Source organism: Oncorhynchus nerka, linkage group LG15 (genome assembly GCF_034236695.1).
Source record: "Oncorhynchus nerka isolate Pitt River linkage group LG15, Oner_Uvic_2.0, whole genome shotgun sequence".
In the NCBI taxonomy this organism is placed as follows: domain Eukaryota; kingdom Metazoa; phylum Chordata; class Actinopteri; order Salmoniformes; family Salmonidae; genus Oncorhynchus; species Oncorhynchus nerka.
The window spans coordinates 44,891,611-44,913,349 of NC_088410.1; the positions used below are offsets into that span (position 1 = coordinate 44,891,611).

General features: G+C 49.3%; 1 protein-coding gene across 1 annotated transcript in view; it reads right to left on the minus strand.

The window, feature by feature from the left end:
- Positions 1-21,739, minus strand: part of LOC115142772 (plexin-A1-like) — a 275,942-nt gene that overhangs the window by 99,407 nt on the left and 154,796 nt on the right. Inside the window, 5 exon segments of the mRNA XM_029682496.2 lie at positions 3,191-3,305; positions 12,551-12,650; positions 13,362-13,515; positions 14,220-14,343; positions 17,597-17,697. Of these exon segments, the coding sequence (XP_029538356.2) occupies positions 3,191-3,305; positions 12,551-12,650; positions 13,362-13,515; positions 14,220-14,343; positions 17,597-17,697 (594 nt within the window).

Below are 21,739 nucleotides of genomic sequence, written 5' to 3' on the forward strand. Positions count from 1 at the left end.
CGGAGAGGGGGAGAGGGGGAGAAATAAGAGTGACGGAGAGGGGGAGAGGGGGAGAAATAAGAGTGACGGAGAGGGGGAGAGGGGGAAAAGGGAGGGAGGGAGAAATAGTGACTGGGAGGGAGGGAGAAATAGTGACTGAGAGGGGGAGAGGGAGGGAGAAATAGAGTGACGGAGAGGGGGAAAAGGGAGGGAGGGAGAAATAGAGTGACGGAGAGGGGGAAAAGGAGTGATGAAGGGGAGAGAAGAAACGTACTATAGTAACTCAAAGTGAAGGGTTCTCTCTCTCTCGCTCTCTATTCAAAATTATTTCTTCCTCTTTGTAATTTTCTGCCTGGTCGCATCTGACGCGCTGCTTTGTTTGTCGCCCTGTCGGTGGCACGTTGATTTATGCATATTTGATTTGTAAATGTCACTCATTACACCCCCGACTCTCTCAAATGTCTCGCATCTCATTCGCATAAACAAATACAGCAGCATTTTGTTAGTCAGTCGGCTTCTTTCAACCAATAACAACCAACAAGGGCCTCCCTTTGATAAAGGTCTTGGTCTGTATTCAGAAAGCGTCTCGGAGTACAAGTGCTGATCTAGGATCAGCCCCCTCCTCTCCATTTAAGCGGGTTCCTTATGATCTAGAAAGGTAAAACTGATCTCAGTTTAGCAGAGGAGGATGTGGGTTTCATTCTTAAAATGGGCGACACACGCAGGTTGACCTTGATTGTCCTGGAGGCAGAACGGAGCAATTTCTCCTTAGATAGGACAGCTGCAAAGTCTAAATTGGCCAAACTGTTAAATAAATGAAATTACATTTTAAAAAATGTTGGTCTTAATTTAATGTGAGGTTAATGTGCCAAATTCTTTTTCTGCTCTCGTTTTCTTTAATAGGATGTCGGTGGGCGGAGCTGTGGAGGTCGTCAGCAAAATGGGACACACCTGGACTCGGGTGTGTCCCGGGGATAAACACACCTTTCCTCCATACGTCAAGGAGACTCACTCCATGCAGACACACCGTTGTTGTTTTTTTGTTGTGTCATTCTGGGGCTTCTTTGTGTTCATTTGTTTTGGCACCTCTCAACACCCCTCATTATCACCGTCTATGCACGCATCCACTCACTCACACTACTGACTACATACACCACTGTTTATAGTTTACTCTATTTAATTAATATGATTATTTCTTTTATCTCCGCGTCGTCTCCCTCTGTTGCGGGCTACGGGACGGTAGGCATTGGGGTTAAGGTTCAGTTTAAAAAATCACATTGTTTGACTTTGTGGCTGTGCTAGCTAGTGATCACTCTGCAGAGCTGCCTCCAGAAATAGATTGATGACGAGAAACACTAACCTGCAGGCCATACACACTGAATATAGTACACACTCTCTCACAACCACACACGCTCTGGTACTCTGCCCAGAGCACTTCCCGACCCTTGACAGATGGGGAGGGAGCCATAAGGTGTATAGGAAAGAACACACACACAGAGAGAGCGAGAGCGAGAAAGACCGACAGACAGAAAGACAGACAGACCGACAGAGACCGACCGACAGACAGACAGAGACCGACCGACAGACAGAGACCGACCGACAGACAGAGACCGACAGAAAGACAGACAAAGACAAAGAAAGACATACAGACAGAGAAAAACATTCAGACAAAGACAGACAGACAGGCAAAGACAAACAGACAGACAAAGACAGACAGACACCCTGGCAGACAAGGTCTCCAAACCCACCTCTCACACACTCACACTCCTTAACATACAAACCAAACACATTCAAACAATATAAACACCAATAAACATTTCAAAAGCTCCTATCCCCTCTCCACAGACCTCTCCCTTCATCCCTTCTTCACCATCCCCACAGGCCTTTCCTGTTTATCAGCCCTTTCCCCCTCAGTTCCTCTCAACCACAAACATAACATGCTAGCCCAGCCAGGCACACCCCGTGTCTTACAGATGGGAGCGTTAATCCGCATGATTTACTCTCCGAGGCGTAAAGGCAAGGCCGCGGTGCCGCTTAGCCAGAGAGCCCGAGCAGAGGCACTTCCACGCCGACGCCACAGCTCTGAAATTACACCGCTGCGCTTGGAGAAGAGAGATAAGGCGCGATGCTAACATGCTAACGACAGGCTGCGCCGCTAAACGTTTTACCCCGCTCCCGCTCGGAGGGAAGAGGTGAGACGTGACGGGAACGCTGCCACGCTAACGCTAAGAGCGCTAACGCTCAGCGGCTGCGGTTGGAGGGGAGATTAAACCCGAGGGGTGTGTGTGTAATTGGATTTGAGGTTAACTAATTAGCGTTGTCGGTAAATAAGGCCAACCTTGTGTGTGTGTGTGTGTGTGTGTGTGTGTGTCTCAGACTGAATCAGATGGATTATGTTTAAGAGTAAAGCATGACTGTCAGTCACTTGGGAGGACAGTGGATTGGCATTCAGAAAACATTCACGATAAGACCGTGTACAAGAGATGTGTTTAGAGAGAGGGTGGGTGGGTGTGTGTGTGTGTGTTTAGAGAGAGAGAGGGTGTGTGTGTGTGTGTGTGCGTGCTTTCGAGAGAGCGGGTGCACGTGTGTTGTTTTAGAGAGAGGGAGGGTGTGTGTTATGACTGTAGGGGGGGGGGGGGGGGGGTTTAGTGTGTGTGTGTGCGCGTCAACACACCAGTCGACAAACAGCGGCGGTCCCCACTTGGTATTCCACTGTACGAGCGGCTGACAAGATGGGGAGACGCGCGATTGATATTAGCTTTTATGCTAATGTAGCATTTGGATACGAAGAACAAGGCCACATTTCCATAATGCTTCCTTCAGCCCGCCTACGGAAAGGAAACCCGAAACGCCGCCTGGAGTTCTGTATACAAGCGGTGTTGCCACAGTGCCAACAGCACCCAGTGAGGAAATAAACAAAAGGAGACACAAAAGGAGCTCAGCAGCAAGGATGAGAATGCACAAGTGTGTGTGTGTGTGTGTGTGTGTGCGCGCGCTTCTTACACACACCTGAGTATGAGCATGCGCTTGTGTACCAAGTTTGCGTCACTAAGAGCTAACAGCCAAGACAGACTCTCAAGTCTTCTGTAACAGTTGTGGGTTTCCAATTCAGTCCCACATCCCCTGTAGTCAATTAACAAGGCCGGGGCTGTGTGTGTGTGTGTGTGTGTGTGTGTGTGTCGAAGGGCGGGAGAGAAAGTGTGACACTCACCTCGGACATGTTGACGAGGCCTTCCTGGAAGGAGCAGTCGTTGGCATTCTGGGTGCACATGTGACGGTACTTACACCAGTGGCAAGGGAACGAGCCGTTGACACAAGACAGGCACCTGCAGGTGAGCACGGGGGAGACGGATAGTGTTAGGAAACGCCGAACACAGGCTGGGCACACGCAGCGCGAGAAACAAAGTAAGAAACTAATCAACCCCACCCGCTCTCTCGCTCGGTTGACTCTCTGAACCGCTCTCCAGTCATCCTAAATGGCCTTTACTCTCGTCCTGCTTCTCTTTCTCTCACTGTCCATCCATGTCTGTTCACTGTTCTCCCCTCCCTCCGCATTCAGTCTTTCCCCCTTTCACAATGTCCTCCCTGTCTCCGCCTGCCTCTTTCAACTTACCATCTCTCCCTCTCGACGACCACCACCCCTCTCCCTCTCGACGACCACCACCCCTCTCCCTCTCGACGACCACCACCCCTCTCCCTCTCGACGACCACCACCCCTCTCCCTCTCGACGACCACCACCCCTCTCGACGACCACCACCCCTCTCGACGACCACCACCCCTCTCCCTCTCGACGACCACCACCCTCTCCCTCTCGACGACCACCACCCCTCTCCCTCTCGACGACGACAACCCCTCTCCCTCTCGACGACGACAACCCCTCTCCCCTCGAATACAACCCCTCTCCCCGGCTACAACCCCTCCCTCTCGGCTACAACCCCTCTCCCAACTTACCCTCTCTCTCTCTCCCCCAACTTACCCTCTCTCCCTCTCCCCCCAACTTACCCTCTCTCTCTCCCCCAACTTACCTCTCTCTCTCTCCCCCCAACTTACCCTCTCTCTCTCCCCCAACTTACCCTCTCTCTCTCCCCCCCCCAACTTACCCTCTCTCTCTCCCCCTCCAACTTACCCTCTCTCTCCCCCTCCAACTTACCCTCTCTCTCCCCCTCCAACTTACACTCTCTCTCTCCCCCCTCCAACTTACCCTCTCTCTCTCCCCTCCAACTTACCCCCTCTCTCTCCCCCAACTTACCCTCTCTCTCTCCCCCATTCTTACCCTCTCTCTCTCAACTTACCCTCTCTCAACTTACCCTCTCTCTCTACTTACCCCCTCTCTCTCACTTACCTCTCTCTCTACTTACCCCCCCTCTCTCTCTACTTACCTCTCTCTCTCTACTTACCCCCCTCTCTCTACTTACCCCCTCTCTCTCTACTTACCCCTCTCTCTCTCTCTACTTACCCCCTCTCTCTCTACTTACTCCCCCTCTCTCCTTACCCCCTCTCTCTCTACTTACCCCCTCTCTCTCTACTTACCCCATCTTTCTCTCTACTTACCCCCTCTCTCTCTCCACTTACACCCCCTCTCTACTTACCCCCTCTCTCTCTTAACCCCCCATCTCTTACTTACCTCCCCTCTCTCTACTTACCCCCCTCTCTCTCTACTTACCCCCTCTCTCTCTACCTACCCCGCTCTCTCTACTCACCCCCACCTCTCTCTACTTACCCCTCTCTCTCTACTTACCCCCTCTCTCTCTACTTACCCCCTCTCCCTACTTACCCCCCCCCCGCCCTCTCTCTACTTAACCCCCCATCTCTTACTTACACCCTCCGCTCTCTCTACTTAGCCCCCTCTCTCTCCTACTTAACCCCCTCTCCCTCTACTTAACCCCCTCTCCCTCTACTTAACCCCCCCTCTCCTCTACTTAACCCCCCCTCTCTACTTACCCCCTCTCTCTCTACTTACCCCCTCTCTCTACTTACCCCCCCTCTCTCTCTCTCTACTTACCCCCTCTCTCTCTACTTACCCCCTCTCCCTACTTAACCCCCCTCTCTCTCTACTTAACCCCCCATCTCTTACCCCCTCTCTACTTAACCCCCCCCATCTCTTACTTACACCCCCCCTCTCTACTTACCCCTCTCTCTCTACTCCCCTCTCTCTCTCTCTACTTACCCCCTCTCTCTCTACTTACCCCCTCTTTCTCTCTACTTACCCCCTCTTTCTCTCTACTTACCCCCCTCTTTCTCTCTACTTACCCCCCTCTTTCTCTCTACTTAACCCCCCTCTCTCTCTCTACTTAACCCCCCCTCTCTCTACTTACCCCCCTCTCTACCAACCCCCCTCTCTCTCTCTACTTACCCCCCCTCTCTCTCTCTCTACCAACCAACCCCTCTCTCTCTACTTACCCCCTCTCTCTACTTAACCCCCTCTCTCTCTCTACTTAACCCCCCTCTCTCTCTACTTAACCCCCCCTCTCTCTCTCTCTCTACTTAACCCCCCTCTCTCTACTTAAGCCCCCCTCTCTACTTACCCCCCTCTCTACTTACCCCCCTCTCTCTACTTACCCCCTCTCTACTTACTCCCCCTCTCTCTCTCTCTACTTACACCCCCTCTCTACTTACCCCCCCTCTCTCTCTCTACTCCCTCTCTCTCTCTCTTACCCCCTCTCTCTCTACTTACCCCATTTACATTTTACATTTAAGTCATTTAGCAGACGCTCTTATCCAGAGCGACTTACAAATTGGTGCTTTCACCTTATGACATCCAGTGGAACAGCCACTTTACAATAGTGCATCTAGGTCTTTTAAGGGGGGAGTGAGAAGAATTACTTTATCCTATCCTAGGTATTCCTTAAAGAGGTGGGGTTTCAGGTGTCTCTCTACTTACCCCCTCTCTCTACTCACCCCCACCTCTCTCTCTACTTACCCCCCTCTCTCTCTACTTACCCCTCTCTCTCTCTCTACTTACCCCGCCCCGCCCTCTCTCTACTTAACCCCTCTCTCTCTCTCTACTTACCCCCTCTTTCTCTCTACTTACCCCCTCTTTCTCTCTACTTACCCCCTACCCTCTCTCTACCAACCCCCTACCCTCTCTCTACCAACCCCCTCTCTCTACCAACCCCCCCTCTCTCTCTCTCTACTTAACCCCCTCTCTCTCTCTACCAACCCCCTCTCTCTCTACTTACCCCTCTCTCTCTCTACTTAACCTCTCTCTCTCTCTACTTAACCCCCTCTCTCTCTCTACTTAACCCCCTCTCTCTCTCTTAACCCCCCTCTCTACTTACCCCCTCTCTACTTACTCCCCCTCTCTACTTACTCCCCCTCTCTCTCTCTACTTACACCCCCCCTCTCTACTTACCCCTCTCTCTCCACTTACACCCCCTCTCTACTTACCCCCTCTCTCTCTACTTACCCCCTCTCTCTCTACTTACCCCCCTCTCTCTCTACTTACCCCCTCTCTCTCTACTTACCCCCTCTCTCTACTCACCCCCCACCTCTCTCTCTACTTACCCCCTCTCTACTTACCCCCTCTCTCTCTCTACTTACCCCCTCTCCCTACTTACCCCGCCCCCCGCCCTCTCTCTACTTAACCCCCTCTCTCTCTCTACTTAACCCCCCATCTCTTACTTACACCCCTCTCTCTACTTAGCCCCCTCTCTCTCCCTACTTAACCCCCTCTCCCTCTACTTAACCCCCTCTCCCTCTACTTAACCCCCTCTCTACTTAACCCCCCTCTCTACTTAACCCCCTCTCTACCCCCCCCCTCTCTCTCTACTTACCCCCTCTCTCTCTCTCTACTTACCCCCCTCTCTCTCTCTTACCCCCCCTCTCTCTCTCTACTTACCCCCTCTCTCTCTACTTAACCCCTCTCCCTACTTAACCCCCTCTCTCTCTACTTAACCCCCCATCTCTTACTTACACCCCCTCTCTACTTACCCCCTCTCTCTCTACTTACCCCCTCTCTCTCTCTACTTACCCCCTCTTTCTCTCTACTTACCCCCCTCTTTCTCTCTACTTACCCCCTACCCTCTCTCTACCAACCCCCTACCCTCTCTCTACCAACCCCCCTCCCTCTCTACCAACCCCCTCTCTCTCTCTCTACCAACCCCCTCTCTCTCTCTCTACTCCCCCCCTCTCTCTCTACTTAACCCCCTCTCTCTCTACTTAACCCCCTCTCTCTACTTAACCCCCCTCTCTCTCTCTACTTAACCCCCCTCTCTACTTACCCCCCCTACTTACTCCCCCTCTCTCTCTCTACTTACACCCCCTCTCTACTTAACCCCCCTCTCTACTTACCCCCCCTCTCTCTCTCTCTCTCTCTCTCTCTCTCTCTCTCTCTCTCTCTCTCTCTCTACCCCCCCCTCTCTCTCGACAGTATTCACCTCCACCTCTATCCATTTCACATTGTTCCATTCTCCCCGCGGCTTTTAAACCTTCCCCTCGCTTTTTGTCTAAAGCCCCATTTCATCCTCCAGCTAAGAGCGCTTGCTATGTAAATGCGCCCACTTCGGCCCTGGCGCCCAGAGGTGGCGAGTGATGAGCAGAGAGCCCAGAGAGAAGAGGGCAAAAGCAGGTGGATCCCCCTGAGAGAGACGCCAGGGAGGGAGAGATAGGGAGAGAGAAAGAGAGGGAGGGGTGTAGCCAAGAGCTTGGTATCGAAGTCTCCTGGGACAGAGGTATCGAAGAGGGGGGTGGAGCTCTTCTGTCTGGTTTATAGATCAAATCACATTGTAGTGGTCACACACACATGGTTAGGAGATGTTAATGCGAGTGTAGCGAAATGCTTGTGCTTCTAGTTTCGACAGTGCAGTAATATCTAACAAGTCATCTATCAATTCCCCAACTACCTAATACACACAAATCTAATGGAATAATAATATATACATATAAATATATATGGATGAGCAATGACCGAGCGGCATAGACAAGCTGCAATAGGTGGTATAAAATACAGTATATACATGTGATATGAGTTAGATATGTAAACATGATTAAAGTGGCATTATTTAGAGTGGCCAGTGATCCATTTGTGAAAGTGGCCAGTGATTGGGGCTCCATGTAGGCAGCAGCCTCTCTGAGTTAGTGATGGCTGTGTAGCAGTCTGACGGCCCTGAGATGGAAGCGGTTTCTCAATCTCTCGGTCCCAGCGTTGATGCACCTGTGCCCGACCTCGCCTTCTGGATGGTAGCGGCGCGATATGTTGGTCCTCCATTGCTTTGCCACCAGCTGCCTACCAAGCTAATGATTTCAGCACAGAAAACTAAGGCTGACACGGTCGGCCAGTTGTTGCCTGTCAACAAACCGCACTCGTCAACTCAAGCATCAACTCAAATGACCGTTTTTTACAAATCATTGTTTTTTAACGTTTTTTTTTTTTATAAGATTAATTGTGTAAGAAATAAAATCAATAAAAAACACACACAAAATGCATCCAAAGCGGATGAACAACCTAAAAACCAGACTGAAATCCTCTCGCCGTCTCCTCATCTGAAATGATCTGTGGGGACCTAACTCACAAATGTAGCTCAATCGATCCCCAAAACACTCACAACACGCACCAAAGTGCGCTTCTCTGTGTAAAGCGGAATTTCCTGATTCCAGGCCCGGCGTGAGTAACAGGGCTTGAACTCAAAGCTCTTAAAGTGGCACACGATCTGAATCCATCAAACGTTACCCAGATTATTTTGGCTCCCCCCCCCCCCTCTTCGTAAGGATCAGAGGCCAAGACTTTAATTCAATCCCAAAGCGCCTTTAATTGACCAATTTAGCCTTGTGCTGAGAGAGCCTGTCCATTTAAAATGAGCAATGGAAATCACAGGCCTCTTTAATCTGACATCAGAGAAGCAAGGAGATTCATCATTGTATAAACAAATGGGAGCAGGCTAGGTCAGGCTAGGCTAGCTAAGAGTTTTGCTTATAACTACATTTCTGCATGGACATTTTAGGCCTCTTATTCCAGCATCAAACCAGGCGGCAGGTAGACTAGTGGTTAGAGTGTTGGGCAAGTAACCGAAAGGTTGCTGGATCGAATCCCCGAGCTGACAAGGTAAAAATCTGTCGTTCTGTGCCTGAACAAGACAGCTAACCCACTGTTCACCGGTAGGCCGTCATTATAAATAAGAACTTGTTCTTAATTGACTTGCCTAGTTAAATTTTTAAAAATGGAAGGAGGGTTGATCAGGCTAAGCTAGGCTAGGTTTGCACAAGGCAGAAACGTAAGCTTAATTAAGGGCTAGTTAGCCTAGCGGTTGGTTCGCTATGTGTTTAGCCTGGACAAAGAACACTTGAAATTACCATTATAGCACAGTATGACGGTCCATAAAGTGGGGATCGGCGCGAGCCAAATCCCCAAACTGGTTAAATGTAGGCTATGCATCTACCAGACAAAGATCCTTTGATTTCTTCATTATGGAAAACGAGCGTGCCGTTTGCAGACTTAAGACTTTGGTATAACGAGCAGGAAAGCAGCACGCAACGACCCCCTACTATCTAACCCTTCTTTACCTCCCTAAGGAAGAACGAGCTCAATACCTCAATAACAGTTACATGGCTTAATAGGAGAGGGGGGTACCTTTCTACCCTCTCAAGGAGGCCATTGAGGCTCCCATATGGGGACCCCCGACCACTCCTCCATTGACCTAGAAGTAAGCCCCCCCCAGTAACTCGCTAGTCACCACCCCCCCTGCTAGCATCCAAGTCTTTGAACTCGGGGATACCCAACACAATAGGCTTTGATTTCTCTCTAGCTTCGGTTTGATTATTTTTTATAATAGTTTTTTTTATAGGGTTTTATAACATTTATCAGCCTGAGGTGTACTGTATTTGGCAAGATGTACTTGATCAAATTCCTTATTTCGGGAAGGTGCCTTTTATTTCAAATGAACAGTGCTTAATGAGGTAAATAGCAGGTAGGTTCATTGATATATTTCAAACGATCTTCACTGCTCTCGTCACTAAAGCGTTTCCTGACTACCCGGCTTTGGACCAAAGTTTGTACAAGGGGATGTAAGCGCAATTGCGTATCGCGCCTGAGTGCACTTGCCCCAAATGTCACGGTCTGGTGGGTACAAAGTATTTTGGACCTTGACAAATGGGAAAGTCTTGTTCATATTGTCACACCCTCAAAAAGTATCGACGTCTTTTTGGCTCCGTCTACCTCCACCTCCTGTTCCAAACCGTTTCTCTCCGCGTATCTCTGGAAGACCGAGTACGACACGGTTTCCTGCAGCGTCTCTATACCGAATTAGACCGTAAGGACGCTCAATCACACAATAGATGACCCAGTCACTACCTGAACCAAATTAACCACAGGGGGAAAAAAGGTGCTTAGAGGTCTTCATTCTTCGCTATAGAGAGACATCAAACCCTACTTTATTGCCAAACTATCCACATTAGTCCTAATAAATCGTAAATGGGACGGAGATTTAAAAAGAAAAAAAAGAAAAAATTAATGGAAATATTGAATTAAGAAGTAATCATGGCCGCGGGTGGTTTTCTATTTCAATTTCTCCACCCTTAACTGAAACAGTGGGATCTCTAATTAGATGAATATTGCTATGCAAATTTATGGAATGTTTTAAAAGCGCGGGACCAAGACATAATCAGTAGAATAAATAAGAAGGGGGGTACATCTTTTTGGGTGCACGGCGGGTACGGGTGGAGTGGGGTAGATACTATATCCATATGTATCCATATCTTTCAACATTGAGCGAGCATATCCCTTAGCGACAGCGATTCTAACTCCATTATGCGTGTAAACGTCCATGGTGGAACAGCAAGAGATGATTCAAGAACTGCTTTTGAAGCTCCTTTTGGAGGTTGGGTCTGTGTGTGTGTGTGTGTGTGTTCTGTGGATGAATCGTGTGTTTGCACGTGCGTCCGCGTGCCTATAAATACATATAAGCGTAAAGCACTGTGTGTCTCCCCCCATTACAGTAGAACTCATCTCGGGTAAACAACGATCGCGCGGTCTTGAAATGTTGAGAGCATCTTTCCCTCGAGTCGTGCCCGAGTCATTACGGAAATGACATTACCAGTCTGATCTCATCATCAGACGCCGAGCACAGATGCCCACAGCAGAAAGTGGTCCGGAGGCACGAGTGCCAGCCAAATAGGATTTACTCAGCATCTTTCCTTGTCCACTCGGTATCATTACAACAACTAAAAAATGACCACTCCGTAACCAACATCTTGGATTAGATTTACCAAGCAATGGGATTTACTCGGCAATCAGCATCGATCACTGTCGTCTGCATAGACGTGCATCAGCTCTAATACTGTAGACATGATGTCAACTCCGTTACGCAAGTCCTTTATCATATTTGCGGGTTTATTGCGGCTAATATTGCGACTAGAAGCAGCGCCAGCGTCGCAGTAGCGTTTCCAATTAAAGAGGTTTCTTTAGAGGCCCTAGCTGGGATCGAACCCACGAGCTTGACATTGTTAATACCACACACAACTGAACTAATTAGTGTGTGTGTGTGTGTGTGTGGGGGGGGGGGGGGGGGTTGGTACCACGATGGGGCCCTTTTCTCCAAGGAGGCTCGTCTGACTGGCACGGGGGACACTTGACTCGGCTTTGAGGGACCTATGGGTCCCCCTAGCCATCTGCTGCCCTGCGGCTAATACCCCAATCAGGGGAGGGGTGGGGGGTCTAGTCCACCCTAATACCCTAGGATAAGTCTATCTGCCCTGGGGAGAGTCTCCCCCAGAGGTCCTGCCTGGCTGGTTGTGATTCAGATCTTTACTAAGCTGGTCCCTCCAGAGTCATGGCTAAAGCCTGGGTTGGGGAAACAGAGGTTGTTTTTGAAGTAACCCAAACACTAACGACGACACAAAGATGATTTCACTGGGCAGGTTTTGATACGTATTTGAATATGTATTACCCGGGTAATGAGATCCTTTCAGGGAAAGGAGGATATGTAGCCTTTCGGTTACTTGCCCAACACTGAATGCATTCAACTGAAATGTGTCTTCCGCATTTAACCCGACCCCCTCTGAATCAGATTGGTGGGGGATAAAATCGGCACCCCGGGGGGGGGGGGGGGGGGATTAACTGTCTTGCTCAGTGGCAGAATGACCCATTTTTATTTTTACCTCGTCAGCTCGGGGATTCGATCCCAGCAAACCTTTTCAGTTACTGGCCCAACTCTCTAACCACTAGGCTACCTGCCGCGCCTATTTTAGACATCAGGAGCGCGTTTGGGAACCAATACCAGGGACTGTCAATGGCAAATAATGAATTCTAATGATATTATCATCAGTCACAGTAGGATTACAGCCGTTGAACCTGGTCGGATATACGGAGGTCTGGAATCGTCACTCAGCGGCGGTAACACGAGCCACCTACGTGCACGGAGGTCACAGGCGGTGATGGGGATGTGTGCGCGTGTGTACACGGGCGCCCAGGCTTACAGCGTCCTCTCAAGGGGCAGTGTAACACAAGGGGACCAGAGGGAAAAAGAGATAGAAAGAAGAAGGGGGGGGAAAGGGGGAGAAGAAAAAAAGGGAGAATGCAGAGAAAAAGGCCAAACCTGAACGTTAAACACAACAACAACAAAACGTTAGAGAACTTACGACGCGCGCACACTGCAGTTGTAGAAGACAAAGTCCACGCCGGCGAACATCTTGCCCGTCTCCTTGGACTTGAGGTAGAGCTTCACCACCCGTTTGTCCCCTGCAAGAGACACGCACGTCGCTTAGCAACACGCCATTTATGTCATGCATTGGAGACCCTGGAGATTGTAAGCGGGGGGTAAAAATAGCTCCAAGAATCACAGGGACCATTAGATTTCATAAGAGCTGATAACAACGCATAATGGCCGATAAGAAATCTGCTTTAGGAACTTAAGTCTAAACGTGTCACTTCTGGGGGAATCTAAATATACGGCTCCTTCATCTCGGGATTTTTGAAGAGGCGTTACAGGCAACAGTGGTGTCAATGTGGCGTGATTACGCTAGAACTGATAACGATGCATAATGCAAGGTAAATGGGACCCACTTCTGAACACTCTTAAGTGTCACTTTGGAGAGGATAAATATAGAGTTGTATTTGGTGCTTTGGGGAACAATTAGGGCCCAAACATGGGTAGTGACAGAAACACTGAGCTATCCAAATAAAGCCATGAAATGTGCAATTCTGTTCAAGGCAAAATCATGGAGACGAACACCGTAGGACAATAAAGGGCATTGTAATGGCTGGAACGAAAGGAGGTATTAAACACATTGACACCGCTCCTTCCATCTCCCCATTACTCCCTTCACCAGCCACCACTTTCGGGAACCTGCCACATCCTTATCGGAGCCACAGTCTCTTCCTTTGCAGGTTCTGGGAAACCATGGCATCGGCGTACGCCAGAGGCGCCGGGGACCAGGCGGAGTAACTCACCTTTGTCACGGGTGATGGGGATGACGTCACGGGCCGAGGGGGACAGGCAGTAGATGCGACCCCCCTGGATGCGCCCCTCGGTCTCCACGTAGCCCTCGAAGGAGCAGTTGACCCCCGCAGAGAGGTCGGGGACGTTACGCGCCTCCAGCACCAGCTGGCGACAAATCAATGAAATATTATGGGATACATTATAGAACACAGTTAAAGTGTGGGGGGGGGGGAGACATATAATATGCCCCCTCCCCATGTTATACATACCATATAATGGCCAACCGTTAATGTGGCGACCTGCTGACCTAAATGGGCTCGGTTCCAAAACGCTAGCTTAGCACTTAGCATACAGCTGAGAATGAAGTGTGGGTGCTAGAGTGTTAGCGTAGCTATTGGAACGACACCCCGCAAGGCACGCATTATTAACACGGGTTATCAAATCACATGCTATTGGTCACGTGCACATGTTAGCGCGAGTGTAGCGAAATGCTTGTGCTTCCGGTTCCGACAGTGCAGCAATATCTAACATGTAATCTAACAATTCCCCAACTACCTAATACACACACATCTAAAAGGGGTGAATGAGAATATATGTACACGTAAATATATGGCTGGTTTACATGGGGACGTGCAACACGGCACGTCAACGTGAGGACCTGCTGACCTAAACGGGCTCCGTTCCAATATTCCACACTAGCGTACCATGCATTGACTAAGTGCTAAGTGATGAGCTGGTGTAAATGTTCGGAACGTAGCCTGGGAACAGGTTGAGGGCCAAGGTAAGTGTGGGGAACATGTTAAGGTCTTCGATGAGACTTGGCTTATGGGAACATTCCCACACGAGTCCGACACGTAAGACACACACACCTGCACTTCGGACATGGTGACAGAGATGTTTTTGGGCTGGACGCTGAGCTCCACACACTGACGCTGGTCCGAGGCAAAGCGCTGGGGCTCATCCGCACGCTCACACCCGACCTTACGGGAACACCTGGAGGAGAGGACAGAGTCAGAAATAACACACATGGGTTTATTTGGCGTACACAGTGGTTGACAGATGACACCCCACGTTACGCACACGTCAGAAACGGCGGCCGTATGATCAGACATCTGCAACAAACCAGACCACCGGTGGACTGACGTTCCAATTTGCACCACCAGCTATCACACCACCTTCTCCGTCACAAAAACACGTCTCAGTGGTAATAGAAAATGCGCTGAACTGACACTTCGGGTGGCTCGGCAATAAAAAGGTTTTTTTTTTTAAAGAAAGGGAGGGAAAAATGCAAAGCGCCTCATCTTAGCCTTGATTTACCAACCTTCCCACTCAGCAGAATCCTGGCTCTCAACCACTCCCCACTGGATCTCACACACACACACACACACACACACACACGTCATGGGGATATTGCTTGCAGACCACATTACTCATTAAACCCTAAAGGAAGATCCCTGGGGAGTTAAACAGGTATTGACCTGCCTTCTCTCAACCCCCTTCTTGAGAGGGGTGAGAATGAGGAGAGAGCAAGTAAGTGTGTGTGTGTCTGTTTCTGTGTGTCTGTGTCTGTGCTAGCATATAAGCTTTTAGCTTGTGTGTGTCTGTTAACCTAACTCTAGCGTTGCTGCGAGGGCCGCTCTCCTACCACGTCGAGCGTCGCACGGCCAACGACCCAGAGACGTTTTACTCTATTAAGCTAATGCCGCAGGGCAAAAACACAGAACGTAAATACATGCCATTCTGTGGGCTAAAAATAGATCGAGGGATGCCATCGAACGGGAAATGAGCGGCGTGCTCCGTTTCGGTCGAGGGTGGGGAAGGTCAACAGCTTCGTGACTGGAGGTCAGCAGCGTCTCGAGTTGATCTTGATTTGCATTTCCGTCGCCTTTGCCAGCCTCGTTCGTTAGAATCACCCCCCCCCCCCCCCCATGAAAATACACACACGCGTGCTCATGAAAAAGACACGCACGCACACCTGCCGGTCAGATGGAGTGACGAGTCGTTGTTGTTGCGCGGTGGAAGCATTAATTAAGGGAGCGAACAGCAAGAACTGGTGTTTTGCCAACACTGGAGACACAGTGCTGCATGAGGACTTCACCTTTCAATGAGCCCAAATTGTACACGTTCACAAACACACACAAACCAGCGCACACACACATCCCATAAACACACACCCTGAAGTCATGTTAGCCAGCAGGAGAAAGAGAGAGAGAGAGAGAAACACACTGTGACACCAGGTGTATCTTACATAGCTTTTGCATGTGATGAGAAGTTGCACACCGACTATGCTTTCCTAACACGCACGAAAGCACACACGCAACAATGACGTATAGAAACCCTGGATTGCCGATGCTATGTATTGGCCATTGGGGGGCTTTGAAGCCACCGGTCGGCCATATTGGCGCTCCCCAGGAGAAACAGTCCTCCATAGGAATGAATGGAATTCTACAGTATTTCTTTTCAAATGTTTTAAGGACAAAATTGCATGTATTTAAGTATTTTTGTTGTGGGGACAGCAACATTAGTAAGTACTTTAAGATTTTATTTTATATAAAAATATACAAAAGTTTAATGTTTAGCTCACTTAATATAAATTAAAAGTATGGAATAACGCATGTAGTAGAGTGCCAAGATGGAGGCACAGTGGCTTCAGTTTGGGGAAGGCCTTTTCCTGTTTCAGCATGACAATGCCCCCTGTGCACAAAGCGAGGTCCATACAGAAATGGTTTGTCGAGATCGGTGTGGAAGAACTTGACTGGCCTGCACAGATCCCTAACCTCAACCCTGTCGAAAATCTTCGAGATGAATTGGAACACCGACTGCGAAGCCAGGCCTAATCGCCCTACATCAGTGTCCGACCTCACTTACGCTCTTGCGGCTGAATGGAAGCAAGTCCCCACAGCAATGTTCCAACACCTAGTGGGAAAGCCTTCCCTGAAAAGAGGAGGCTGTTATAGCAGCAAAACTCCATATTAATATAATACAGTACATGGCCAAAACATCTCATTCCAATATCATGGGCATTAATATGGAGTTGGTTCCCCCCTTTGCTGCTATAACAGCCTCCTCTCTTCTGTAAAGGCTTTCCACTAGCTGTTGGAACATTGCTGCGGGGACTTTGTTCCATTCAGCCACAAGAGCGTAAGTGAGGTCGGGCACAGAGTGTAAGCTAGACCAACTGTGTAAGATATCTTAAAATCAGTATTTTTTTTTGAATGCTTTCCTGTCTTGCGTAATATGGAGTAGGGCTGTGTGTTGTATAAAGGCACAATCATTATTTTAATTCGGTTGTTTTTGCATCAGCTCTAATATGCATATGGGTGTTTTGAAAGAATCATCACCTTAGCAAGAGCTGTCCCGTTTCGTTGTGTTCGGCTTCGAAAGCAACGTCGACAAAACGACCATGTTTCCCCATTCCGGTTGTTGAACTTCTCTGCTTCAAATTGATCGGTCACAGCGAGGTGACTCCTAAAAGCGCGATACTTGTTTTCGACGATGTGTGTTTGATGTGGTTTTCCCCATTGCATTTGCGCTGATGTCAGAGTGGTTAGAGGGGACAGAGTACCAGGCCGTTAGTGACCTGCCGGTCATTTAGCGAGTTGGGTACTACCAGGGGTGCATTAGATGGGATTAACCGCGACTCAACTGGGTCACATGGAATTTTACTGCAGCTGTGGTGACTGCCGGTGTGGCAGTGATACGGTCACTGCAACATTCCTAGTGTCGACAAGGACACCTGGCACTCTCTGCAATGTTTTCTGCTACTAACAGGTCGATTCATTTATCTCCAGATCATATTGACGACGGAAGAGTCTATGGTATTCTGGCAACAACAAAAAAAAAAGCTTTCATGCTAACGGAACTAGCATAAAGCTAACACAGAGCCCGAGTCCCGATACTCACGAATGTAGCCTACTTGCCTCAACTCTTGCACTCAAAAAGCATCGTATCTGGAAATAGGTGAAAGCGACGGGAATTTTTTTTAACGAAAAGGTGATGGCATCTCCCAAAGAAAGACGACAATAACAAACGTCACCTTATTTTAGGAGATGCCGTCACCTTTTCAATTCTGGGATAATGCTTTACCCAGACGAGCACCCGGTTCCAGAGAAGCCGTCGAGTAACGTCGACATTTCTAAATTCTATCTTGAGATTTTGTTTTTGCCCTGTCCAATTCACAAAAGCTGAAGGAGATGATGACTTTGCTCAACCATTGGGATACACTCATCCTCGGGCGTGAACTTACACATTGTGAAGGACACACCAGCCACAGTGGGGGTCTTTGGAGCCCAGACACTGGCCACAGGTGGTGTACTGCTCACAGCTCTCCACTGGTACCCTGCTCACCTACAGAGACAGAGACAGAAAAAGAGAGGGGGAAAAGAGAGCGAGAGAGAATGCTGTTAGCATTCCAAACCAGATTAAAGAAATTAAGTGCACACCATGCTAGTAGGATGACACACACACACGTCTCGGACAGCACCCGGGTGTAAAAGCAAGCGTGCGTGTGCAGGACTGTGTAACAGCGAGCGACAGTATGGGGTGTGTGCAAATGTGACTGTGCGCATGCGCGTGTGTGGAACTACTTCACAGCGATTAGAGGTAACAGCCTGCTGATGCATGTTCCACAGGATCAGCCTGTAAGTTAACCCTCTACTCTAGAGTAGGCTGATGACAGATGTCTAGCAATAGAGGATCCCCTCCCCCGTGTGTGTGTGTGTGTCTGATATGATGGCTGGGTACTCTGTTTCTACTGCAGGCTCCCCTTAAAATCATGTGGTGGGAAACAGATCCCTCTAAAACGGTAAGTAAGACCACTGAACACCTCCCCCCCAGGGGTCGTCATTGGAGCAGGGTGAGGGGATCACACAGGCATGGAGACACACCTGGGCAATCAGCGACACATCCTCTGTCGCCGTCTCTCAAACACACACACACACACACACACAGAGGCCAGCTGGAGGCGAGCCAAGTGGAGGCTCACTTTACAACAAGAGAGGGGGAGAGGTGGATGAGGAGAGGGGGATGAGGAGAGGGAGGAAGCTAGAAAAGGGACATATGGTAGGGACTTCATCAGGCTGAGGCTGATCAGCCCTTACCTCACCTCGCTCATCAACTCATCCCTGACCGCTGGCTACGTCCCTTCTGTCTTCAAGAGAGCGAGAGTTGCACCCCTTCTGAAAAAACCTACACTCGATCCCTCCGATGTCAACAACTACAGACCAGTATCCCTTCTTTCTTTTCTCTCCAAAACTCTTGAACGTGCCGTCCTCGGCCAGCTCTCTCAGAATGACCTTCTTGATCCAAATCAGTCAGGTTTCAAGACTAGTCATTCAACTGAGACTGCTCTTCTCTGTATCACGGAGGCGCTCCGCACTGCTAAAGCTAACTCTCTCTCCTCTGCTCTCATCCTTCTAGACCTATCGGCTGCCTTCGATACTGTGAACCATCAGATCCTCCTCTCCACCCTCTCCGAGTTGGGCATCTCCGGCGCGGCCCACGCTTGGATTGCGTCCTACCTGACAGGTCGCTCCTACCAGGTGGCGTGGCGAGAATCTGTCTCCTCACCACGCGCTCTCACCACTGGCGTCCCCCAGGGCTCTGTTCTAGGCCCTCTCCTATTCTCGCTATACACCAAGTCACTTGGCTCTGTCATAACCTCACATGGTCTCTCCTATCATTGCTATGCAGACGACACACAATTAATCTTCTCCTTTCCCCCTTCTGATGACCAGGTGGCGAATCGCATCTCTGCATGTCTGGCAGACATATCAGTGTGGATGACGGATCACCACCTCAAGCTGAACCTCGGCAAGACGGAGCTGCTCTTCCTCCCGGGAAGGACTGCCCGTTCCATGATCTCGCCATCACGGTTGACAACTCCATTGTGTCCTCCTCCCAGAGCGCTAAGAACCTTGGCGTGATCCTGGACAACACCCTGTCGTTCTCAACTAACATCAAGGCGGTGGCCCGTTCTTGTAGGTTCATGCTCTACAACATCCGCAGAGTACGACCCTGCCTCACACAGGAAGCAGCGCAGGTCCTAATCCAGGCACTTGTCATCTCCCGTCTGGATTACTGCAACTCGCTGTTGGCTGGGCTCCCTGCCTGTGCCATTAAACCCCTACAACTCATCCAGAACGCCCGTCTGGTGTTCAACCTTCCCAAGTTCTCTCACGTCACCCCGCTCCTCCGCTCTCTCCACTGGCTTCCAGTTGAAGCTCGCATCCGCTACAAGACCATGGTGCTTGCCTACGGAGCTGTGAGGGGAACGGCACCTCAGTACCTCCAGGCTCTGATCAGGCCCTACACCCAAACAAGGGCACTGCGTTCATCCACCTCTGGCCTGCTCGCCTCCCTACCACTGAGGAAGTACAGTTCCCGCGCAGCCCAGTCAAAACTGTTCGCTGCTCTGGCCCCCCAATGGTGGAACAAACTCCCTCACGACGCCAGGACAGCGGAGTCAATCACCACCTTCCGGAGACACCTGAAACCCCACCTCTTTCAGGAATACCTAGGATAGGATAAAGTAATCCTTCTCACCCCCCCCCCTTAAAAGATTTAGATGCACTATTGTAAAGTGGCTGTTCCACTGGATGTCTTAAGGTGAACGCACCAATTTGTAAGTCGCTCTGGATAAGAGCGTCTGCTAAATGACTTAAATGTAAATGAGGGGTAAGGAGATGGGCCTGGTCAAGTATGTGTGTCAGGAGACGGTCATGGGAGGGGAGGGGGGGGGGGGGGGTTCACATGAACAGTATCTATGTGATCCTGTGTGTGTGTGTGTGTGTGTCCACCATTCCTGTGGAGAGGTGGTGACTTGGTGGGAGCCGTCAGGTAGCCTAGCGGTTAAAGAGACTTGGGTCAGTAACCAAAAGGCTGCTAGTTCGATTCCCCGAGCCGACTAGGTAAAAAAAATCTGCCGACGTGTCTCATGAGCAAGGCACTTAACCTTTATTTAACTTACAGGAGCAATTAGGGTTAAGTGCAATAAAATAAATAAAAGCCGCTCTGGTTAAGAGCGTCTGCTAAATGACTGTACATAAGAGAGTCAGATACCCTCATAGGGCTGAATCCTACTGTTTCCTCTACAACATGTAGAGAGAGCAGCACTGTCAAACGCAAACATGCGCAAGCAAAAACACACTTAAACCACATTAGAGGACAAGTACATTCGTGTCTAGTTTGAGAAACAGACGCCTCACAAGTCCTCAACTGGCAGCTTCATTAAATAGTACACGCAAAACGCCAGTCTCAACGTCAACATTGAGGCGACTCTGGTTAGAGCCAGTTTGCACTGTTCTGTGAAGAGAGTACTACACAACGTTGTACGAGATCTTCAGTTTCTTTGCAATTTCTCGCATGGAATAGCCTTCATTTCTCAGAACAAGAATAGACTGACGAGTTTCGGAAGAAACTGCTTTGTTTCTGGCCATTTTGAGCCTGTAATCGAACCCACAAATGCTGATGCTCCAGATACTCAACTAGACTAAATAGGGACAGTTGTATTACTTTATTTAAAATCAGGACAACAGTTTTCAGCTGTGCTGACATAATTGCAAAAGGGTTTTTCTAATGATCAATTAGCCTTTTAAAATGATAAACTTGGATTGGCTAACACAACGTGCCATTGGAACACAGCAGTGATGATTGCCGATAATGGGCCTCTGTACACCTATGTAGATATTCCACAGCAACTTCCCAGCTACAATAGTCATTTACAACATTAACAATGTCTACACTGTATTTCTGATCAAATTAATGTCAATTTAAAATGGACAAAAAAAAAAAGTGTGCTTTTCTTTCAAAAACAAGGACATTTCTAAGTGAACGCCAAACTTAGTGTATATGTGCCGTATATTCTAGCCTGAAGGACAGTTATCTTAGGTTCCCAGAAGCATCCAGTGAGGAGTTGGCCAGCTGCCCGGACGGGACGCAGAGAGAAATGAAGTGGTGCTGAAGAATGTTAGAGAAAGGAAGAGACTTCTCGCAGCGGATCGGCTCGATGATATAAGACCCCTTCTCGCATGTGGAATCCTCTGTTTTAACGAGTGGCGAGGAGTGTGTGAGTGTGTGTGCGTCGGCCTCTGGTAATAAAAGAGCATTCCCGTAGGCTCTTTTACATTCGTCGCGTGAATGACCTCAAACTACCGCCATCTTGCTTCCTTATTTACAATTGGAAACCAAAGCTGGAACTCGATCCCACTTTCCGTCTCCTTCCTTTTGTCATGCTCAACTATTTATAGACGACGACAGATCTCCGGCTATAAAGTTTCCTTGTTCTCCAATCTTTTTTTACAGTACCCGTACATGCCATCACCTTCTGTTAAAACGCAGTGCTAACAGGCTTTGTGATGGCCGCCCGATGGCTCAAAGGCCCCCGTAAAGC